Below are 21,932 nucleotides of genomic sequence, written 5' to 3' on the forward strand. Positions count from 1 at the left end.
GAGAAAGCATTTGACAAAATCCAACATCCCTTCATGATAAAAGTCCTACAGAGACTGGGAATAGAGGGAACATATCTTAATATAATAAAGGCTGTTAATGAGAAGCCAACAACCAACATATTACTAAATGGGGAAAAACTGGAAGCTTTTCCACTAAAATCAGGAACAAGACAAGGGTGTCCCCTGTCCCTACTTTTATTTAATATAGTACTGGAGGTCTTAGCCATAGCAATAAGGCAAGAGACACACATAAAAGGGATACAAATTGGAAAGGAAGAAATCAAATTATCATTATTTGCAGATGACATGATTCTATACATAAAGGACCCTAAAGACTCTACTAGCAAACTGTTAGAGCTGATAAACACCTACAGCCATGTAGCAGGATACAAAATAAATACACAGAAATCAGTACCATTTCTATATGCTAACAACAAACACACAGAGGATGAAATCAGAGAATCACTCCCATTCACAAGTGCATCAAAGAAAATAAAGTACCTTGGAATAAACCTAACAAAGGAAGTAAAGAATCTCTACAATGAGAACTTTAAAACACTCAAGCGAGAAATTGCCGAAGACACTAGGAAATGGGAAAACATCCCTCATTCCTGGATCGGAAGAATCAATATTGTGAAAATGGCAATCTTACCAAAAGGAATCTACACATTTAATGCAATCCCTATCAAAATTCCAAAGGCGTTCTTCATGGAAATAGAAAAAACAATCCAAAAATTCATTTGGAATCACAAAACACCTTGAATATCTAAAATAATACTGAGCAACAAAAATAAGTCAGGAGGTATCACCATACCTGGTTTTAACCGATACTATAGAGCTATAGCAACAAAAACAGCATGGTACTGGCACAAAAGCAGATATGTAGATCATGGAACAGAATAGAGGACCCAGATAAAAGTCCAGGTAGATATACCCATTTGATATTTAATAAAAATGCCAAAAATACTCATTGGAGAAAAGACAGCCTCTTTAGCAAATGGTGCTGGGAAAACTGGATATGTATCTGTAGAAGGATGAAAATAGATTTTTCTCTCTCTCCATGCACAAGAATTAAATCCAAATGAATTAAAGACCTTAACATCAGACCTGAAACTCTGAAATTGCTAAAGGAAAAAGTAGGGGAAACCATCCAACATATTGGTCTTATCAAAGACTTTCTGAATATAACCCCAACTGCTCAGGCAATAAAACCACAGATTAACCACTGGGCCCTCATGAAATTACAAAGATTTTGTACTGCAAAGGACACTGTGAATAAAGCAAAGAGGCAACCTACAGAATGGGAAAAAATCTTTGCCAGCTATATATCTAATAGAGGATTAATATCTAGGATATACAAAGAACTCAAAAAGTTAAATAATAAGAAGTAAAACAAGTCAATTAAAAAATGGGCTATGAAGCTAAATAGAGAGTTCTCAAAAGAAGAAATACAGATGGCGTATAAGCATCTAAAAAAATGTTCTACATCCCTAGTCATCAGGGAAATGCAGATTAAAACTACACTGAGATTCCATCTCACTCCTGTCAGATTGGCTACCATCATGAAAACAAATGATCATAAATGCTGGCATGGATATGGAAAAAGAGGAACCCTTCTACACTGTTGATCAGAATGCAATCTGGTTCAGCCATTGTGGAAGTCAGTGTGGAGGTTCCTAAGACAGCTAAAAATTGATCTACCATATAACCCAGCTATAGCATTCTTAGGCATATATCCTAAGGACTCATCCCATTTCCTTAGAAATGCTCAACCATGTTTATTGCTACTCAATTCATAATAGCTGGGAAATGGAAGCAGCCTAGATGTCCCTCAACTGGTGAGTGGATAACGAAGATGTGGTACATTTATACAATGGAGTTATACTCAGCGGTAAAGAAAAATGAAGTTATGAAATTTGCAGGAAAATGGATGGATCTGGAAAGGATTAAACTAAATGAGGTAACCCAGGCCCAGAAACCCAAGTGCTGCATGGTCTCCCTCATATGTGGATCCTAGCTACAGATGATTGGGCTTCTGTGTGAGAAGGAAAAAACTCAATAGCAGAGGCCAGTAAGTTAAAAAGGAGATATAAAGGGAAGAGAAAGGAAGGGAGGAGGGTACTTAATAGGTTGGTATTGTATATATGTAAGTAGAAGAATAGATTAACAGGGGGTGAAAAGGCCCAAAGTGAGGTCAGGGGAAGAGATTGAGTAAAGGAAAGGTGGAGGGAGAGCCATTCAAAATCTAAGAGGATGCAAATAAATCATATGGAAACCTCCAGTTTTGGACAATGGAACACTCAGGAGCCATAGATCATTGTTAGAAAATTTTCAGTGCCAGTGATGGGATACCTCCAGTGAGTTGTTGGCCATGGAGGTCCCTGATGCTCCCAAAACATTATAGGCCATTGCCGAGGCCCTTGGTTTCCCGCCAGGAATAGATGGGAAGACCCTATTGCTGAAGACTCCACATACTTGGGCTGAAAGTCCACTGAGAAATCCTGCTGGAACTGAGCTGATAACCTCCTCCATGTAGACCAGCTGACAGAAAGCTGGAAGAAGCCATTCTATATGCAGTTCAATGTGAGAAAGAGATACCACAAGTGAAGATACTCAACAGTGGACACTGCAAGCTTTATAATTGGCCAGCCAGCCCAAATGAGCCAACGGGTGCAATAGTGTCATGTCTGTCATGGCGGAAACCAACTGCCCTCCAATTGGACTGGAGGCCCGCTCCATGGGGGGAAACACATCTTTGATACTGAAAACTTAAAATGGGGTCGTTATGAGCCCTAGGGGTGTAACATCTGCTGATGTCTGGAAAAATGTATATACCATGCTTATCAAACTACCCAGTAAGCACTTCTCCTAATATTTATACCCTTATATTAATGCTACTCTCACTTTGGGTAGAGAATCTTCTCTTTTCAGATGGCAGTGATCTTGAGATGACTCAGAAGATATCACAGTGCTGGAAAGAAGTGAGTGGAGTACTGAGTAACATCTCAATCACACCTTCCAAGGCTCAGGGTCTAATGAGGAAGAGGTGGTGGAAAGAATGTAAGAGCCAAGGAACAGTAGGACTCCTTACAACATGCTCCTCCAGACACAAAATGGCCTGCGTATCCATGACCTCACCGTGCCTGACACTACCTACACAAGACCATCATAAGAGGAGGAAAAGATCATGACATCAAAATAAAAGAGAGACTGATTGAGATGGGGAGGGGATATGATGGAGAATGGAATTTCAAAGGGGAAAGTGGGGGAGGGAGAAGGTGGGTATTACCATGGGATATTTTTTATAATCATGGAAAATGTTAATAAAAATTGAGAAAAAAAAATAAATGGGCTATGGAATTAGAGTTCTCAAAAGAAAAAACACAGGTGGCTTGTAAACATCTATAAAATGTTCTACATCCCTAGCCATCAGGGAAATGTATATTAAAACTACTTTGAGATTCCTCCTCACTTCTATCAGAGTGGCTAACATCATGAAAATAAATGACAATGAATGCTGGCAAGGATGCAGAAAAAGAAGAACCCTTCTACATTGTTGGTGGGAATGTAATCTGGTCCAGCCATTGTGGAAATCAGTGTGGAATTTCCTGACCCAGGTAAAAATAGATTTACCATATGAACCAGCTATACCACCCCTAGGCATATATCCTAAGGATTAGTCTCACTACATTAGAGATATGAGCTCAACCATGTTTATTACTGATCTATTCACAATAGCTAGGAAATGGAACCAACATAAATGTCCCTCAACTGATGAGTGGACAATGAAGATGTGGCACATTTATACAGCAAAGTTCTACTTAGCAGTAAAGAAAAGTGAAATTATGAAATTTGTGAAAAAATGGATGGATCTGGAAAGGATTATACTTAGTGAGGTAACTCAGGCCTAGAAAGCCATATGTCACATCTTCTCTCTCATATGTGGAATCCAGCTACAAATGATTGGACTTCTTTGTGAGTTGGAATAAAAATCAGTTCTAGAGGCCAGTAAGCTAGAAAAGGGATATGAAGGGAATAGAAAGGCGGCGGGTTGGGGGGGACTTAATAGAATGGAGATCCTGTCTGGCTAAATGTATAGAATATGTTTACCAAACTGCCCAATAAGCACTTCTCTTAATGGTCACACCCATATATTAATGCTATTCTCAGTTTTGGTTAGAGAAGCTTCTCTTTTCAGATGACACTGACCTTAGGATGACCCAGAAGGCACCATGGTGCTGAAAAGAAATAGAGGAGTTCTCTGCACTGAAATATCTCCATCACACCTTTCAAGGCTCAGGGTCCATTGCAGAAGAGGTGACAGAAAGAATGTAAGAGTCAAAATAAGGGTAGTACTCCTTACCATGTGCTCCTCCAGACACAAAATGGCCTGGATATCCATGATCTTGCAGTTCCTGACACTACCTACACAAGACCATCATAATAGTGGAAAAAGATGATGACATCAAAATGAGAGAGAGACTTAATTGAGAGGGGAAAGAGGTATGATGGAAAGTGGAGTTTCAAAGGAGAAAGGGGAAGGGAATTACCATGGGTTACTGTCTATAATTATGGAAGCAGTCAATAAATAAAAATTTTTAAAAAGAAGACACACTAAGGAAGACATAATGAGATGCCATTCACCAGGACAACACAGGCTGAGATAGAATTGAGATTCTCGACCTTCTTGATTTACTTTAAACAGAAAAAAATTTTTAATAAAACCAATTTCAGTTAAAGTTAGTGAGTCTATGACATGTGCCTGAACTTCTTTATGCTTTAGTCTCCTCACCTCCAGAATTAGGCAACACCAACAGTTCTGTCCAAGGGATTGAGACCTGAGGACAAATGTACAACTTAAGCTCACAATCACTGGCATATGTATGGATTGAACACATGAAACTCTTTTTTCTGGGCTCCACTGGGCTTCTGCCCTTCACAGAGATTTCCCTAGTCCAACTACACAGCCCTTGTTACCAGTTCATCATCACATGAAGTGTTTCCTAAGATAGAGGGAAATTTGAAGACAAAAACATCCTCCAGACTCCCAGGCAATGATTTAAATTTGCCATTAGATAATGTGTAGGAAAAGCAAGATGGTAAGATCCTCTGTCCTAGTTAAAAAAAAAAGCTCCCTTAGAAGGAAGGAGCTGCCACATCTAGTCAAACACTTGAAGTGTTTGGCTTCCTCCACCATGTTCCTGGGACTACTGTGATCACAACCAGAGAGGAAATGGAGAGTATTAACTATATGACAGTTGCATTTGAAAAAGCACTGTGATTTTACAACATTTATCTGATAGGCAAAAAATAAGGAAATGTGCTCAGTGAACTGAACTAACTTTGTTTACTACAAATCTCAGTCATTCAAGTAAGGCAAACCACAGACATACAACCAGTAGATCTCTGTAGGGATTATTATAATACATCTCATTTTTAAATATATTTTCTTGTGAGGAGAGAAACAGGGGGGGGCAGGTGGAAAATAGGTGTGTCAGGGCCTCTTGCCATAACAAAGAAACAACAGACACAGGTGCTACTTTGTGTATCTGGCTTTACATGGGTATTGGGGAGTTGAACCTAGGCTGGCAGGCTTTGCAAGCAAATACCTTTAATCTCTGAGTCATCTCCCAAGCCCCTATCTTATTCTTATATTTTGAAGCTAGGCATGATAGCATGCCTATACTCCCAGCATTCAAGAGACTGAGGAAGGATTATGAGTTCAAGGCTAGCCTGGGCTACACAGCAAGCCTGTTTCCAAAACAAATTTACCCAATAAGATTTTATTTTCTCAATAAATTCAGTAGAAAGATTCTCCCTTTTCTTTGCTGTGTTTAAAGCAATAGTTTGTATGTAGAAGTAAATAAAAACTTTAGCTGTCAGACAACTAGAAAAATCTGCTTTAGTAAACATGCTAGACAATGTCTACTGCTCTGGGGCTGGGAATGTAGCTCAATTAGTAGAGTGCTTCTCTAACATGCACAAGGCCCTGAGTTCAAACCCCAGCACTGCACAAAATAAGTGTAGTGGTACACACCTGTAATCCTAGCACTTGGGAGGTAGAGGCAGGAGGAAAAGAAGTTCAAGGTCATCCTCAGCTACATGAGACCATCTCAAGCAATAAACAAAAAGCAAACCCACTGCTTTGTAGTGAACAGCTTTTTAATTAGTGATTTTTGTGCTAACAAATTGGACTTACTGAAATCCTCATACATGTTAAGTGTCCTTCTAGTCAAAATGTTTAGGACAAGAAGTTATCAGATGTTGAATATGTGAATATGTCTAAGAAGATGTCTCACTAGAAAAAGCACTGTGACCCCAAATCAAACATGGTCTTATTCAGTTTCATCTACATATCTTTCCGTTGCCTGCAAGCAACTTTATAAAGTACTTATAATGAGACAGTGTTGGTTTCTTTGTCTGTCTGGATTATTTTTTGTTTAGTTTACAGTAATAGGGATTGAGCCTAGTGCCTCACACATACAGGCAAGCACTCTACCACTAAGCTATGTCTGCAGCCCTCATATTATCTTTTATTTTAAAACAAGATATTACTAAGTTGCCCAGGCTGGCCTTGAACATGTTCTCTAGCTCAGGTTGATACCTGTGATCCTCCTGCCCCAGCCTCCCGAGTAGCTGGTATTATAGGCCTGAGGCACTAGAATGACTATTTTGTTTTTATTTTCAGACAGTCTCACCCTGTAGCACAGGCTAGCCTGGAACTATGTAACCCAGACTTGTCTCAAACTCCTGGCAATCCTGCAATCCTCTTGTCTCAGTTCCCACTGGGGTCATTGCAGATATAAAGTCACTAGCCTGATTGTTTAAGACAGGGTCTTACTATGTAAGTCAGCCTGGCCTCAAACTTGTTATCCTCCTGTCTTAGCCTCCTGAGATTACAGGCATGCATTACCTGCTCTATCACAACTGGCACAGTGTTTTTTCTTTTAAATTATTTATTTATTTATTTATTTGAGAGCGACAGACACAGAGAGAAAGACAGATAGAGGGAGGAAGAGAGAATGGGCGTGCCAGGGCTTCCAGCCTCTACAAACGAACTCCAGACGCGTGCGCCCCCTTGTGCATCTGGCTAACGTGGGACCTGGGGAACCGAGCCTAGAACTGGGGTCCTTAGGCTTCACAGGCAAGCGCTTAACCGCTAAGCCATCTCTCCAGCCCAGTGTTTTTATTTTTTATTTTTAATGTGGTGCTGAGGATGGATGAAACCCAAGCCCTTATACATACTAGGAAGATCCAGTACTACTAAGTGACATCCCTAGGGTATAACTGCACTAAAAAAATTTTTTTTGTTTGTTTTTTTCAAGATAGGGTTTCACTCTAGTCCAGCCTGACCTGGAATTCACTATGTAGTCTCAGGGTGGCCTTGAACTCATGGTGATCCTCCCAAGTGCTGGGATTAGAGGTGTGTGCCACCATGCCCAGCTAAAATGTTTGTTTTTTTTTTAATTTTATTTGAGAGAGAGAAAGGCAGAATTGGCACACCAGGTCTTCAGCCACTGCAACTGAACTCTAGATGCTTGCACCACCTAGTGGGCATGTGTGACCTTGCACTTGTGCCTCACCCTGTGTGTCTGGTATATGTGGGATCTGGAAAGTCGAACATGGGTCCTTAGACTTTGCAGGTAAGCACCATAACACTAAGCTATTTCTCCAGCCTGAATGACTGACTGACTGACTGATTGATTGATTGATTGAAGAGAGAGAAAGGCAGAAAGAGAGAGAATGGGTACACCAGGGTCTCCAGCCACTGCAAGTAAACTCCAAATACATATGCCACCTTGTACATCTGGTTTTACATGGGTACTGGGAATCAAACCTGGGTCCTCAAGCTTTGCAGGTAAGTATCTTAACCACTGAGCCATCTCTCCAGCCCATGACTGATTTTGACATTTTTTCACACATGGCATTGCACTGACACTCAAAAATTTTTGAACTGTGAAACATTTTTGGTTAGGTATGTACAATCTGCTATAGAGGAATATGTATGTTTTATTATTATTATTATTATTATTATTATTATTATTATTATTTATTTGCTAAGCAGAGAGAGAAAGGGAAACAATGGGCATGCCAAGGTTTCTTGCTGCTACAAATGCATGTGCCACTTTGTTCATCTGGCTTTACATGGGGAATCAAACCGGGGCTGTCAGGTTTTGCAAACAAGCACCTTTAACCACTGAGCCATATTTTTAGCAAAAAGGAATATTTAAATTATTAATTCAAGCTCTGTCTCGCTGACTACCAACAATGTGCTAGACACAACACAGGAGACCCAAACATTAGACACTAGTTGCAAGGAGGAGACAGTGTGGCTGCTTAAGTACTGGCACTCAATAGCTCTTTGACCAGGAGCATGATTTTGTTTTTTGGCCCCTCCCCACCCCTGAGGTAAAGTTCAGACTGACCTGGAATTCACTATGTAGTCTCAAGGTGGCCTCAAATTCATGGCGCTCCTCCTACCTCTGCCTCCCAAGTGCTTGGATTAAAGGTGTGTGCCACCATGCTGGCTAGAAGCATGTTTTTATATAGTGCTTTGGCATATGTAGAGTACACAACCAAACTATATCCACCTGCCACTTCCCCACAGCAGCAGGCCTGGGCTCCCTGTATGGCCTCCTCTCTTCTTCACTCACACACAGACCCTAGGCCACCTCATCCAAAACAGCTTTCTGCACATTTCGGTATAGGCCTATTCCCTCAGTTCCCAGCCTGCATATCCAAAGGCCCCCTGACATCATTACATGGACACTGTTGCAGTCCGGTTCACATTGCTGGTAGAAATCACCCAACCAAAAGCAGCTTCTGGGAAAAAGAGATTTATTTTGGCTCACAGGCTCGAGGGGAAGCTCCACGATGGCAGGGAAAAACGATTGCATGAACAGAGGGTGGACATCACCCCCTGGCCAACAGAAGGTGGACCACAGCAACAGGAAGGTGTGCCAAACACTGGCAAGGGGAAACTGGCTATAAAGCCCATAAGCCCGCCCCCAACAATACACTCCCTCCAGGAGGCATTAATTCCCAAATATCCATCAGCTGGGAACCTAGCATTCACAACACCTAAGTTTATGGGGGACACCTGAATCAAACCACCACAGACACCCAACAGATACATCACATTCAGCACATACAAAACCAAAGTTTTGACAGTTCTCTGCCAAACAGGACTTCCCCTTCAGTTTCTTACTTTAGGCAGTAAACTCTGGTGTCATCTTGCACTCCTCCCTCTTTACCTACGTTCTTCCCAACTTCCAACTTGTAAACAAATCCTGCTGTCCTGACTTTCATTATACCTCTGGAATGCAAGTTCTTCTGCATCTCCAGCATCTTTTTGCATGTCTTATTGAAGAGGGCTCTTAACTGGTCTTGCTTCTGGCCTTGCCTCTCTGCAGCAGACTTTCAACATCTGTTAAATGTTAGTCCTCTCAAAGCCTTCCAAAGAATCTCATTCAGAACAAAAATCCAAGTGACTTGGCAAGGTACCACGACTGAGCACAAATCACCCCTCTGCTCTTAACTCCTACTTCTGTGATCCTCACTCATTACACTTGGGCAAGTCAAACTTCCATGCTACTCCCCCATTAGCCCATTCTTTCTGCAGTTTTCTTTCTGGTCTTGGTTAGCAAGTAAACCTTTGGGGTTGTCGAGATTGTTCAGTGGTTAAGACACCTGCCTGCAAAGCCTAACAACCCAGATTCAGTTCATCAGTACCCATGTAAAGCAAGGACACAAAATAGTGCATTCATTTGGAATTCATCTGCAGTGGCTGGGGGCCCTGGAAGCCTATTCTCTCTTGTTTCTCTTCTTTTTCTGCTTACAAATAAATTTAAAAGAAGAAAGAAGGCTGGAGAGATGGTTTAGTGGTTAAGGTGTTTGCCTGCGAAGCCTAAGGACCCATGTTCTACTCTCCAGATCCTATATCAGCCAGACATACAAAGGTGAGGCAAGCGCAAGGTCTCACATGCCTACTAGGTGGCACAAACGTCTGGAGTTCAAATGCAGTGACTGAGGCCCTGGCACACCAATTCTCTCTCTTTCTCTCTCTCTAATATAAAAATAATTTAAAAAAAAAAAAAGAAAAAGGAAAAGAGAAAGTCACCTTCAAAGGCAAATCTTTCTTGGCTATCTGGCTACAATTCCAATCCCTTAGTGCCCAGACCACATCACTTTCCCATAGAGCTACACTCCACGCCACTTACTCCTGATCTCCTGTGAGAATGTCAACCCCTTCAGGATGTTTTTTTTTAATCTATTTTTAAAATATTTTTATTTATTTGAAAGGGAGAAAGAGGCAGATAGAGAGAGAATAGGCACACCAATGCCTCTAGGCGCTGCAAATGAATTCCAGACACATGCATCACCTTGTGCATCTGGCTTTATGGGGAATTAAACCTGGGTCTTTTGACTTTGTCCAGCCCTTAATATAGTATTTTTAATAATATTTATTTATTTGAGAGACAGAATGTCACATATTTATTTATTTATTTGAAAGAGAGAGAGAAGGAGAATATGTACACCAGGGCCTTCTGCCACTTGCAAATGAACTCCAGATGCATGTGGCACTTTGTGCATCTGACTTTATGTGGGTATTGGGGAATCAAACCCTGGGCTGTCAGACTTTGCAAACAAGCACTTTAGCCACTGAGCCATCTTTTCCTTCAGTCCTTTAATATATTTTGTCCATCTCTCAAGACTAGGGTATAGAACAATGTCCAGAACATACCCGACACTCAATAATAATCGCAGTCTATATAATGAGCAGCCTTAAGAACAAACAGGCACTGTATTACAGTGGCAGTAGACAAAAATCTTTTAGGACTCCAGGAATCAGGAAGACATGAATCATAAAAGGTCATTTAGCATTGTGTTAAAAGAAAAACTGTCCAGCCAGGCAAGGTGGCACATGCCTTTTACCCCAGCACTTGGGAGGCAGAGAGGAGGATCACTGAACTCAAGGCCAGCCTGAGACTACATAGTGAGTTCCAGGTCAACTTGGGCTAGAGTAAGATCCTACCTCATAAAACAAAAAAAACCAAAAACAAAAACAACACCAACAAAAAAAAAACTGTCCCATCACTTCAGCATCAACACAGATCTTCAAATGCAAATGTTTTTTCTATTTTGATACCACAAGTAGCAGCATTCGGTGTCCAAATAAGGTGCTATCATGACATTACACAATTGAATCAACTTGAATGTCATTTTCACATTTAAAGTATATATGACAGGTATTGAGTTGGGTTTAATTGCATTGTCTTGGGTGTCTAAGTAATATCTAAAATGAAAAAAAGGATAACTAAATAATTCTAAGTGGTCTTTCACTCCATACCCCCAGCAAACAGTGAGACAATTTCTGACCCATGTTCTAAAAAACTAAAATTCACAAAATACAACTGTGGTCCATGCTCCTGGTGAGTCAGGACTCCTGCTTCCTCCAGCCAACTAAAACACTGAAGTGATGAATGTCACAACCCATTGAAATATGTACTAACCATAACTCTATTCCCAAGCAAGACTCCAATAAATTTATGGTGAAACTGCCAGTGGATGAAAGATTAAAAAAAAAAAAAAAAGCAAAAACAATGCCATCCTGGACAATAGGAAGAATTAAACCAGATGACACTTTTTTTTTTTTTTTAAACAGATGAGGGGATTCTTGTAGGATGGCAAAGCAATTCCTACAAAAACTGAAAACACGAAAGCTGCTAGGGAACGAAAGGGGGGGGGCATAAAAATGTTTCTAGGGCTATCAGCGATTTCTGTTATTTGGTACAGACTTACATTCTCAAAACATCTTGCCAGCAAAAACGAAGGAACTGTCGTCCCCTACCGGACTTCGGAAGCCAAAGTTAGGCAAAAACTGCCCCCACATCCAAACAGAATTAGGACGCCAAAAGTCAAAATAAGATAAGAGGGATTCACTGTCCCCCGAAGCAGAAAAAGGAGCTTGGATCATGATCATCACAACGTTACTGAACTGAAAGACAAAGAAAAGACGCGCATCCTGTGACGGCTGGATCATCAGCCAACAACTTCATGGAAGTTAAAGCAGTCCACTTCTTCACTAGGCAGGTAAGGCCCAGCTCCGCGGCGCGCGAGTCCACCCGGCCCGTGGCCATGTCCACGCCCACGCCCACGCCCTGCCTTGTCCCGCAGGATCGCCTCCCTCCTAGGCTGCGCGGGGCCTGCGAGCCCGCTGACAGAGGCGCTCCTCGGGAGTCCGAGGGGAGCCAGAGGCCGCGAAGTGACTGGAGACCTAGTGCGACGAGAGGCGCGGCCCACCCGCCCCACACCCGTCCATCCGCCAGCACTCCCGCCTTCTGCCCAGCGGGCAGCAAGAGAGCCAGGCAGCTTGGGCAGGACCAGACTGTAGCGCCTCTGTGAGAGACCTGGCGTCCACCCTCCTCACCTGCGTCCATCTTCCCCGTCCGGCCGCCGACTGACCGCGGTGTCGCTCCGACAGGCCACTACGCGACACGGCGACGGGAAGCCGCGGGGGCCAAGCACGGCGCGGCGGAAACGCGGGCGCGGCCATCTCGGCGTACGGCGGTGCAGCAGCCGGGACCGGGTGAACTGAAGGTCAGGGCTTCTTCTCGCAGCATCCCCGACCCAGCCCAGCTGCCTGGTACTGCGCGCGCCCCTCAGAATCCACTGGAGCCCGGACTGCACAGCTGACTGCACAGTGCAGGGCGCCGCCATCTTGCCGTACGGACGGGCACGCGCGCATGTCGCCGTACAGACTCGCCGTTCCCGGCTGCTCCCGAGCCTACCCGCCTGCTACCGCCACCGTCGCCGCCGCCACCACCCGCCGTGGCCCTGCGCCGTGGCTCGGCAGCCAGAGCGCGGTGCGGAGCGGCGGACAGAGCGCCGCCATTTTGCCGTACGGTGCGGCCACAGCCCACGTCCCGAGCCGTGTCGCCGCGCTCCCTCGGGGCGGGCCGGGCTGGTGGACGGGCGGCGAGGGCCAGAGCCTGGCGGTACCCTAGACCGTAGCCCGCGATGGTGATCTGCTGCGCGGCCGTGAACTGCTCCAACCGGCAGGGCAAGGGCGAGAAGCGCGCCGTCTCCTTCCACAGGTACGCGGCTCATCTCCCGGTCCGCCACGCCCCCGCCACGGCTGGGCCCGCAGGGAAACTGAGGCCGCGCCGCGGACTGGGCGCTTGGGGGCGCGGGGCCAGCTGGCGGTGGCGCAGCTGAATCGTGCGAGCGGGGGCGCGGCGCTGTGTGACCTTGGCCTGGACCGCCGTCTCTGGGCAGGTCGCGGCCACGCCGGGCAAAGGGGCGACCCCGAGGCCCGAGCTGCCACCCTCCACTCCCACGGCCCCTCAGGCGCCCCCAGGTTCTGGAGCAGCATGTTTTGGAAGCGCGCTTCCCGGGGGTGATTGTCGGATTAGGCTTCGGAGACTCCTCCCTTAAATCCGCGGGACAGCTTGCCGGGAGGTGTGCGGCCCTACGTTCGCAGCTCCTCTTCCTGCATCCCAGTCCTGGGGAGCTGCCCCGCGGGGTTCCTGGGAGCATCTTGCGCACACCGGCTGGTTCTTAAGGATAGGCCTCTCGAGGACGGTAAAGTCTCTTCTGATGGTTTGCGGTGGGCCCTGCGGTGGGCCGCGCCCTCCTAAGGCTTCCGAGACCCTTCGTTTCAGTGGGTCCTTTTCAGCGACTTTAAGAGAAGGAACCTCTGCCTTAGAAACCTTTGTGCACATGCTGCTGTATTTTGGTACTTAATAAAGTTTTAAGATGGGAACAGTACATTTCTGTTGCAAGTTAGCAGGTTTTGCACTGTCTCGGATCCTTAGTCTATCACAAGAACCAGTAATAGTTAGATAATTTCAGAAGTCAGACAGCATGTTTTTGTTTTTTTTTTTTTTTTTTGACAATCTCAGAGTGTGTCCCAGAAGTTTTGAAAGTGACGCAAAACATTTCAAGAAAGGCTGTTCAGGGCTGGAGAGATGGCTTAGCGGTTAAGCGCTTGCCTGTGAAGCCTAAGGACCCTGGTTCGAGGCTCGATTCCCCAGGACCCACGTTAGCCAGATGCACAAGGGAGCGCACGTGTCTGGAGTTCGTTTGCAGTGGCTGGAGGCCCTGGCGTGCGCATTCTCTCTCTCTCCCCCTCCCTCCTTCTCTCTGGCACTCTCAAATAAATACATAAAGATAAACAAATTAAGAAAAATAAAGAAAGGCTGTTCATGGCATTCCCAGTGTTCTATCATGATGTGATAGCAGAGGATGCCCAAGTTGGGGACCAGGATTGTGGGAATCAGGCTCACAGAACATGAGAAAAGAGGTTAAAAAGGTCATATTGTGTAGAACTTCCGGACCCAGCTTGTTAGGGCTCTTCCTGGTTTATAGAAACTTCAGCTGGATGAAGGACCTTAGCTGGACATCGTAACATTTAGGGACACCCCACACACACCTGCCATGTGTAGTTTGGCTTGAGTTTTCATAAGCACAAAATCATTAACTATTTTTACTTGGTAATGAAAAAAGGACTAAGCATCTTCAGGGACTGAGGGTTTGTGTGGGTGCGTATTCCCCTCCCCCCCCCCCCCCACCGCGCAGAGTCTTACTCTAGCCCAGGCTGACCTGTAACTCTGTATCCACAGGCTGGCCTCAGATTTACAGCAGTCTTCCAACCTTAGCCTTCTGAACCCTGGGATTAATGGCATGGACCACTATGCCTGGCGTTTTTTTTTTTTTTTTTTTTCATTTTCTTTATTTGTTTGCAAGCAGAGAGAATACATGGGTACTGTGGAATCAAACCTGGGTCCTTAGGCTTTGCAGGCAAGCACCTTAACCACTGAGATATTTCTCTGGCCCTCTTTTTCAGTTTGTTTGGATTTTTTATTCTGGTTTTTCTTTTATTTCCTTTTTTTTTTTTTTTTTTGTGAGGGTAGGGTGTCACTCTAGCTCAGGTTGACCTGGAATTCACTATGTAGTCTCAGGGTAGCCTTGAACTCATGGTGATCCTTCTACCTCTGCCTCCCGAGTGCTGGGGTTAAAGGCGTGGGCCACCACACCCGGCCTATTTTTGTTTTTTTGAGGTAGGGCCTCACTCTAGCCCATGCTGACCTGGAATTTATTATGTAGTCTCAGGGTGTCCTAGAACTCACAGTGATTCTCTTACCTCAGCCTTCCTAGTGCTGGGATTAAAGGCATGTGCCACCATGCTCAGCTCATTTGTTATTTTTTAATGGTATAGTACAGAACATAAAATTTATTCTAATGTGTGGGTGTGTGTTTTGAGATAAGGTCTTTCATAGCTCTGGCTGGTTTGAAAGTTGCTATGTGACCCAGGCTGACTTCCAATTTGGTGCAATTCTCCTGCCTCTGCCTCTTGAGTGTAGGCATTACAGACATGAACCACCCACACCTAACTTGGCTTTTTGTTGTTGTTTATTAGGAGTCTGGTCTTACTAACCCAGGCTGGCCTAGTTGAACTCTGGATCCTCCTGCCTCAGCCCCTAGAATTCTGAAATTAAAGGCCTGTATGACTGGCTTATTTCATTTAACATAACTTTGAAGTTCACCAGAACTCCTGAAAAGGAGAATTTTACTCCTGGTAGAAGAAATCCATAAAAGCACAAAGCTCTGTGCTACTGAGCTATACCCAACCCTCTTTTATAGATTAAAAAAAAAATTCTTTTTCAAGGTAGGGTCTCCCTCTATCCCAGGCTGACCTGGAATTCACTAAATAGTCTCAGGGTGGTCTGGAACTCACAGTGATCCTACTACCTGTGCTTCCCAGGGGCTGGGCTTAAAGGCATGCACCACCATACCTGGCATTCTTTTATGGATTTTTGAGATAGGTTCTCAAATAGCCCGAGCTGGCATACTTCGCAATATGTAGTTGAGGATGCCCTTGAACTCCTGATTCTTCGGCCAGTACCTCCCAAATGCTAGTATTAGAAGTGTGCTCCATCACCTGGTTTTCAGTCCTCCTCTTTTTTTTTTCGTGGTAGATTCTCACTAAGTTGTCTAGTCAGACCTTGAACTTGTGATCCTCCTGCTTCAGAGTAACTAAGCTCATAGACTTACACTGTTAGGCCTGGACTACAGCTTTGGGTTTTATGCTGGAGCTACTTCCCATACCCTCATCAACTGGTTGACACTGCACTGGACATCTGGAATGCACTCCTGGCCTTTTGCTCCCCCATTTCTGTGGCCAACACTGCCTGGCTTCTCAGTAGAGGATCACCCATCTTTGTTTTAGCATCCAGAGCCCCACCTTCCAGATACCAGTAGGTTTGGTCAGTGATCCACTTCTGGGAGCTGTTTTCTGTTGTCTAGATATCACCTGCTGTCTCTGGACATCTTTTGTGCATGGAAGAAGGGGAATTTGCCTCAACAGGAAGGAGGGCTGTGCTTCATTCTTGTCTGTCCTTCAAACTCAGGTCCTTCCCCTTTTCATTCCAGTAATGGCCTGCAAGTAGAAAATAGTCATTAAATTGATTACTCTTTTAAGCAGGTGAAGTCAGTACAGATTTGGGTGTTTGCAAAGACACTTATTTTGCTTTGAAAATTGATAGTGTTAGAGGGGCCAATCAAGTTATTTCTAAGTTCTTTGTTATCTGTCCTGCAGGTTCCCCCTAAAAGACTCAAAACGCTTGGTCCAGTGGTTAAAAGCTATTCAGAGGGATAACTGGACCCCCACTAAGTATTCATTCCTCTGTAGTGAGCATTTTACCAAAGACAGCTTCTCCAAAAGTCTGAAGGACCAGCACCGCCTGCTCAAGCCTACAGCTGTGCCCTCCATCTTCCACTTGACAGAGAAGAAGAAGGGAGTTGGGGGCCATGGCCGTACCAAGAGAAAGGCCTCAGCGGCTGTGAAGCGACACACAAGTATAGTAGCCACCGGTTCCTCATCATCCTCAAGTGAGAACTTGATGGCCAAGTCTGAGTCCCGCAAGTTGAAGCGAGCAACTCTGCAAGGTGACACTATACCCAGGGTCACCTCTGATGTTGTCACTCAGGAGCAGGCATCATCTCTGAAAAGAACTCTAGGAGATGAACTGGCCACCCCAGCATCTAGCAGCCAGAGAGAGGCAGAAGTGTCTGCTGCAGAGACCGGCCACCAAAAGGCCTCTTCCTTTGCTGATGTAGGTGGAGCAGACAAAAATGGCATTTCCATGGACGACTTTACACCACCTGGGTCTGGAGCTTGCAAATTTATAGGGTCACTTCATTCTTACAGTTTCTCCTCTAAGCACACCCGAGAGAGACCATCTGTCCCTCGTGAGCCCATTGACCGAAAGAGGCTGAAGAAAGATGTGGAGCCAAGGTGCAGTGGAAACAGCGTGGCCCAGAACCCTCCAAGTTCCTCACTCACAGCAACCCCTCAGAAGCCTTCCCAGAGCCCTTCTGCCCCTCCAACTGATGTCACCCCGAAGCCAGCTGCAGAAGCTGTGCAGAGTGAGCACAGTGATGCCAGCCCCATGTCCATCAATGAGGTTATCCTGTCCGCCTCAGGGGCCTGCAAGCTCATCGACTCACTGCACTCTTACTGCTTTTCTGCTCGGCAGAACAAGAGCCAGGTATGCTGTCTGCGAGAGCAGGTGGAGAAGAAGAATGGAGAGCTAAAAAGCCTGCGGCAGAAAGTAAGCCGCTCAGACAACCAGGTGCGCAAGCTACGAGAGAAGCTGGATGAGCTGAGGAGAGCAAGCCTTCCCTACCTTCCTTACCTGAGTGGTCTGCTGCCCCATAGTCACGGTCAGTACCCAGCAAGTGTGTTCCCCTGTATTCTTTCCTCCTGTTGGGAGCGGTTTTCTTATAGTTTGGCTAATGTCCTTGTGGTTGCAGAAGGGACTCTGGCAGTGGTCATACCTTGCAGACCAGGGAAGCCAAGTTAGAGAGCTGACACACTTGCTCTCAGTAATAGGAATGGCCTGTATGTGTGAGGATTTAGCAATTCAACATGGAAGTCCGATACTCAGCCCAACAGGCCTGCTCAGAGTTTTTCACTGAATAGGGGAGGTCCACTCCTGTTGCATACTTACCCAAACACACATTTCAGACAAGTTAGATTCCCAAGGAAAATTAAACATACTAATACTTAGACCAACACTTAGAAAAGTGTAGAAAAGCTGCATTGAGGCCCACACATGTAATACTAGGGCTTGGGAAACTGAAGCAAAAGAATCTTGAGTTTGAGTCTGGCCTGAGCTGTCTTGTGAAATGCTGCCCCAAGAGTAAAGATAAGGGCTCCTGGACTTTAGCTCTCCCCAGAAAAAGTCATGGAACAATCATTATCTTTCAACATCCCTCACTCCCTGCCTTTTTTTTTTTTTTGTCTCTGAGGTAAGGTCTCAATCTAGCCCAGGCTGACCTGTAGTCTCAGGCTGGCCTTCAACTCACAATGTTCCTTCTATCTGTCTTCCAAATGCTGGTATTAAAGGCATGTGCCCAGCTGTTCTCTTTTATTTTGTTCTCATCTTTTCCTTCTAATATGAGGTAGTGTCAGGCACTGTGAGGTCATCAATGTGTCCAGGTCTTTTTTTTTTTTTTTTTTTTTGGTTTTAAATTTTTTTGGTTTATTTTTATTTATCTATTTGAAAGCAACACAGAGAGAGAGAGAGAATGGGCGCACCAGGGCCTCCAGCCACTGCAAATGAACTCCAGACACATGTGCCCCCTTGTGCATCTGGCTAATGTGGGTCCTGGGGAATCGAGCCTAGAACTGGGGTCCTTAGTCTTCATAGGCAAGCACTCAACTGCTAAGCCAGCCATCTCTTCAGCACCCTCCCGTTTTTTATTTTTTATTTTTTGGATTTTAGATGTAGAATCTCACTCTAGCCCAGATTGACCTGGAATTCCCTATGTAGTCTTAGGGTGCCCTTGAACTCACAGTGATCCTCCTACTTCTGTCTCAGGCCATTTTGTGTCTGGAAGATTGCATTTTAAGGAATCCTACCCTTTCTTTGGCTTTTAGATTCTTTCTGCCACCTCTTCCACAGTGGACCCTGAGCCTTGGAAGGGGTGATAGAGATGTTTCTTCCAAACACTTATTTCTTCCAAACACTATGGTGACTTTTGAGTCATACCAGTGGTCACTGCCATCTGAAAAGAGAAGCTTCTCTAATAAAAAGTGAGGGTACCGCCGGGCGTGGTGGCGCATGTCTTTAATCCCAGCACTTGGGAGGCAGAGGTAGGAGGATCACCGAGAGTTCGAGGCCACCCTGAGACTACATAGTTAATTCCAGGTCAGCCTGCACCAGAGTGAGACCCTACCTCGAAAAACCAAAAAAAAAAAGTGAGGGTACCATTAATATATGGGCATAAACAATAAAAAAAGAATAAAGAGAAGGGGCTGGGGAGGTGGGTCAGTGGTTAAAAGTGCTTGCTTGCAAAGCCTGACAACCAGTGTTCAATTGCCCAGACCCATGTAAAGCTGGATGCAAAGTGGCATATGCTTCTGGTGTTTGTTTCCAGTAGTAAGAGGCACTGACACATATACCATAAATAATTTTTTGTTTGTTTGTTTTTTCAAGGTAGGGTATCACTCTAGTTCAGGCTGACCTGGAATTAACTATGTAGTCTCAGGGTGGCCTCGAATTCATGGTGATCCTCCTGCTTCTGCCTCCCAAATGCTGGGATTAAAGCCGTGTGCCACCACGCCTGACTTAAATAAATATTTTTTATTTTTTAAAATATTTATTTATTTGAGAGTGACAGAGAGAGAGAGAAAGAGGGCAGACAGAGATAGAGAGAGAATGGGTGTGCCAGGGCTTCCAGCCACTGCAAATGAACTCCAGACTCGTGTGCCCCCTTGTGCATCTGGCTAACATGGGTCGTGGGGAGTCGAGCCTTGAACCGGGGTCCTTAGGCTTTCACAGGCAAGTGCTTAACCACTAAGCCGTCTCTCCTGCCCTTAAATAAATATTTTTTAAAAGAATAAAGATAAAAAGAAATGTACAGGACTCTAGGCTGAGAGGATCCTTTAATCTTCTGTTCTTAAAGTTAAATCATGTTAGACACTAGTAATCACTTAATACTTATTTAATTTTAAAACTTTTGTTAAAGTACAGTAAATTATCTTCTGTAAAAATTTAAATAGGGCTGGAGAGATGGCTTAGTGGTTAAGGCATTTGCCTGCAAAGTCAAGGGATCCCAGTTTGACTCTCCAGGCCCCACATAAGCACAAGGGGGTGTACACATCTGGAATTGGCTTGAAGTGGCTGGAGGCCCTGGCATGCACTCTCTGTCTCTCTCTCTCCCTCTCCCTCTTCCTCCCTCCCCAGGTATGTTTCTATATATTTATTAGCTGTGTTTCTGTTCTTCCCCTAATTTTACTGTTAAGTATTTTTTGTTTGTTTGTTTGTTATGGATGTTCAGTACTTTTTGTTGTCGTGTTTTTGAGGTAGGATCTCACTGGAGTCAGACTGACCTGGAACTCACTCTATAGACCCAAACTGACCTCATACTCATGGTGCTCTTCCTACCTCTGTTGGATTAAAGACATGCCACCATACCCAACTTACTTGTTAAGTACTTTTAAAAGTTGATCTTGAGGGCTAGAGAGATGGCTTAGCAATTAAGGTGCTTGCTTGAAAAGCCTGAGGACCCACGTTCGACTCTCCAAATCCCACATAAACCAGATGCACAAAGGTGGGGCAAGCACAAGGTCACACATGCCCACTAGGTGGCACAAGCATCTAGAGTTTGATTGCAGTGGCAGAGGCTCTGGCGTGTCAATTCTCTACCCCCTCTCTAAAATAAATAAATAAAAGTTGATCTCAAAGCAGGCATAGTGGCACATACTTTTAATCCCAGCACTCGGGAAGCAGAGGTAGGAGGATTGTAGTGACTTTGAGGCCATCCTGAGACTACATAGTGAATTCCAGGTCAACCTGAGCTAGTGCAAGACCCTACCTTTAAAAAAAAAAAAAAAAAGAGGGCTGGAGAGATGGCTTAGTGATTAAGTGCTTGCCTGTGAAGCCTAAGGACCCCCCAGTTCAAGGCTCGATTCCCTAGGACCCACGTTAGCCAGATGCACAAGGGGGTGCACACATCTGTAGTTTGTTTGCATTGGCTGGAGGCCCTGGCGCGCCTATTCTCTCTCTCTATATATAGATATATATATATTTGCCTTTCTCTCTGTCACTCTCTCATAAATAAATAAAAACAAACAAAAAATTTAAAAAAAAAAGTTGATCTCTAGATATTCTTTACAAAGAAAGGATAGTGTTGTTTGTCAAGTAGAGAGCTTTATGGTCAGCTTATGTGTATCATTGCTTCTCAGTGCAGACTTGATTAACCCTTCTGCTGGAACAAGAATTTCAGACCTTCTGAATCGCCAGATTGCTAGCAAAGCCCACCTGTGAGTTTCCAGGGGCATCCTGGGAAGAGTGGCCCCAGTTGCAAGTGCATGTGGTGTTCTGTTCTTGTAGTTTCTCCCAGGTGGTGTTGCTATTAGTTTCTGTTCCCTGTACCTCGTATAGATCTTTCCAAACAACTGGCTCTGACTTTGTCTATGTTGTTTGAGAAATGGTAATGGCAAGTATAGGGTTGGGTACAGAGCTCCCTTGCCCTCTCAAGTGTGCCACCCTCTCAGCATCTCTGTGTGTTGATTAGTCTATAAGTTCTGTGAACATCTTTAAGTTTTTGCAGGGGCTTCATTACATAGGCATTGATGATAAAATAAATGACTGTTGGTGATTAACTCATTCTCTAGCCCCTCCAAACCTTGGCATGAGAGGGTTTCTTTCTACTAATGAACACCAGACCAAGCTTGTGCCGGTTTTTGTGTCATGCTTACGTGGATGATTTGGGAATTGAACTTGGGCCAACAGGCTTTGCAAACCAGCAAATGCCCTTATTCACTAGGCCATATTTCTAGACCCAAGGTTTTTTTTTTTGTTGTTGTTGTTTTGTCTTTTTCAAGGTAAGGTCTCACTCTAGCTCAGGCTGACCTGGAA

The 21,932-nt window shown here is 44.6% G+C and overlaps 2 protein-coding genes across 3 annotated transcripts in view; one reads left to right on the forward strand and one right to left on the reverse strand.

Moving 5' to 3' along the window:
- Nucleotides 1-12,515, reverse strand: part of Atg4b (autophagy related 4B cysteine peptidase) — a 70,736-nt gene extending 58,221 nt beyond the window's left edge. Inside the window, exon 1 of one of the 2 annotated variants that reach the window (XM_004667806.2) lies at nucleotides 12,431-12,515. In XM_004667806.2, coding sequence (XP_004667863.1) covers nucleotides 12,431-12,440 — 10 coding nt within the window. In that variant the 5' untranslated portion in view covers nucleotides 12,441-12,515. Of the gene's footprint in view, nucleotides 1-11,802; nucleotides 11,972-12,430 lie in introns of those variants that run through there. The other variant, XM_045147536.1, reaches the window with a different exon arrangement.
- Nucleotides 12,516-12,943: 428 nt separating this feature from the next.
- The window catches only part of Thap4 (THAP domain containing 4), a 59,939-nt gene continuing 50,950 nt past the window's right edge, over nucleotides 12,944-21,932 (forward strand). Inside the window, exons 1-2 of the mRNA XM_004667807.2 lie at nucleotides 12,944-13,097; nucleotides 16,601-17,727. Coding sequence (XP_004667864.1) covers nucleotides 13,021-13,097; nucleotides 16,601-17,727 — 1,204 coding nt within the window. The 5' untranslated portion in view covers nucleotides 12,944-13,020. The remainder of the gene's footprint in view (nucleotides 13,098-16,600; nucleotides 17,728-21,932) is intronic.

This window comes from Jaculus jaculus, chromosome 4, assembly GCF_020740685.1.
Source record: "Jaculus jaculus isolate mJacJac1 chromosome 4, mJacJac1.mat.Y.cur, whole genome shotgun sequence".
Lineage (NCBI taxonomy): Eukaryota > Metazoa > Chordata > Mammalia > Rodentia > Dipodidae > Jaculus > Jaculus jaculus.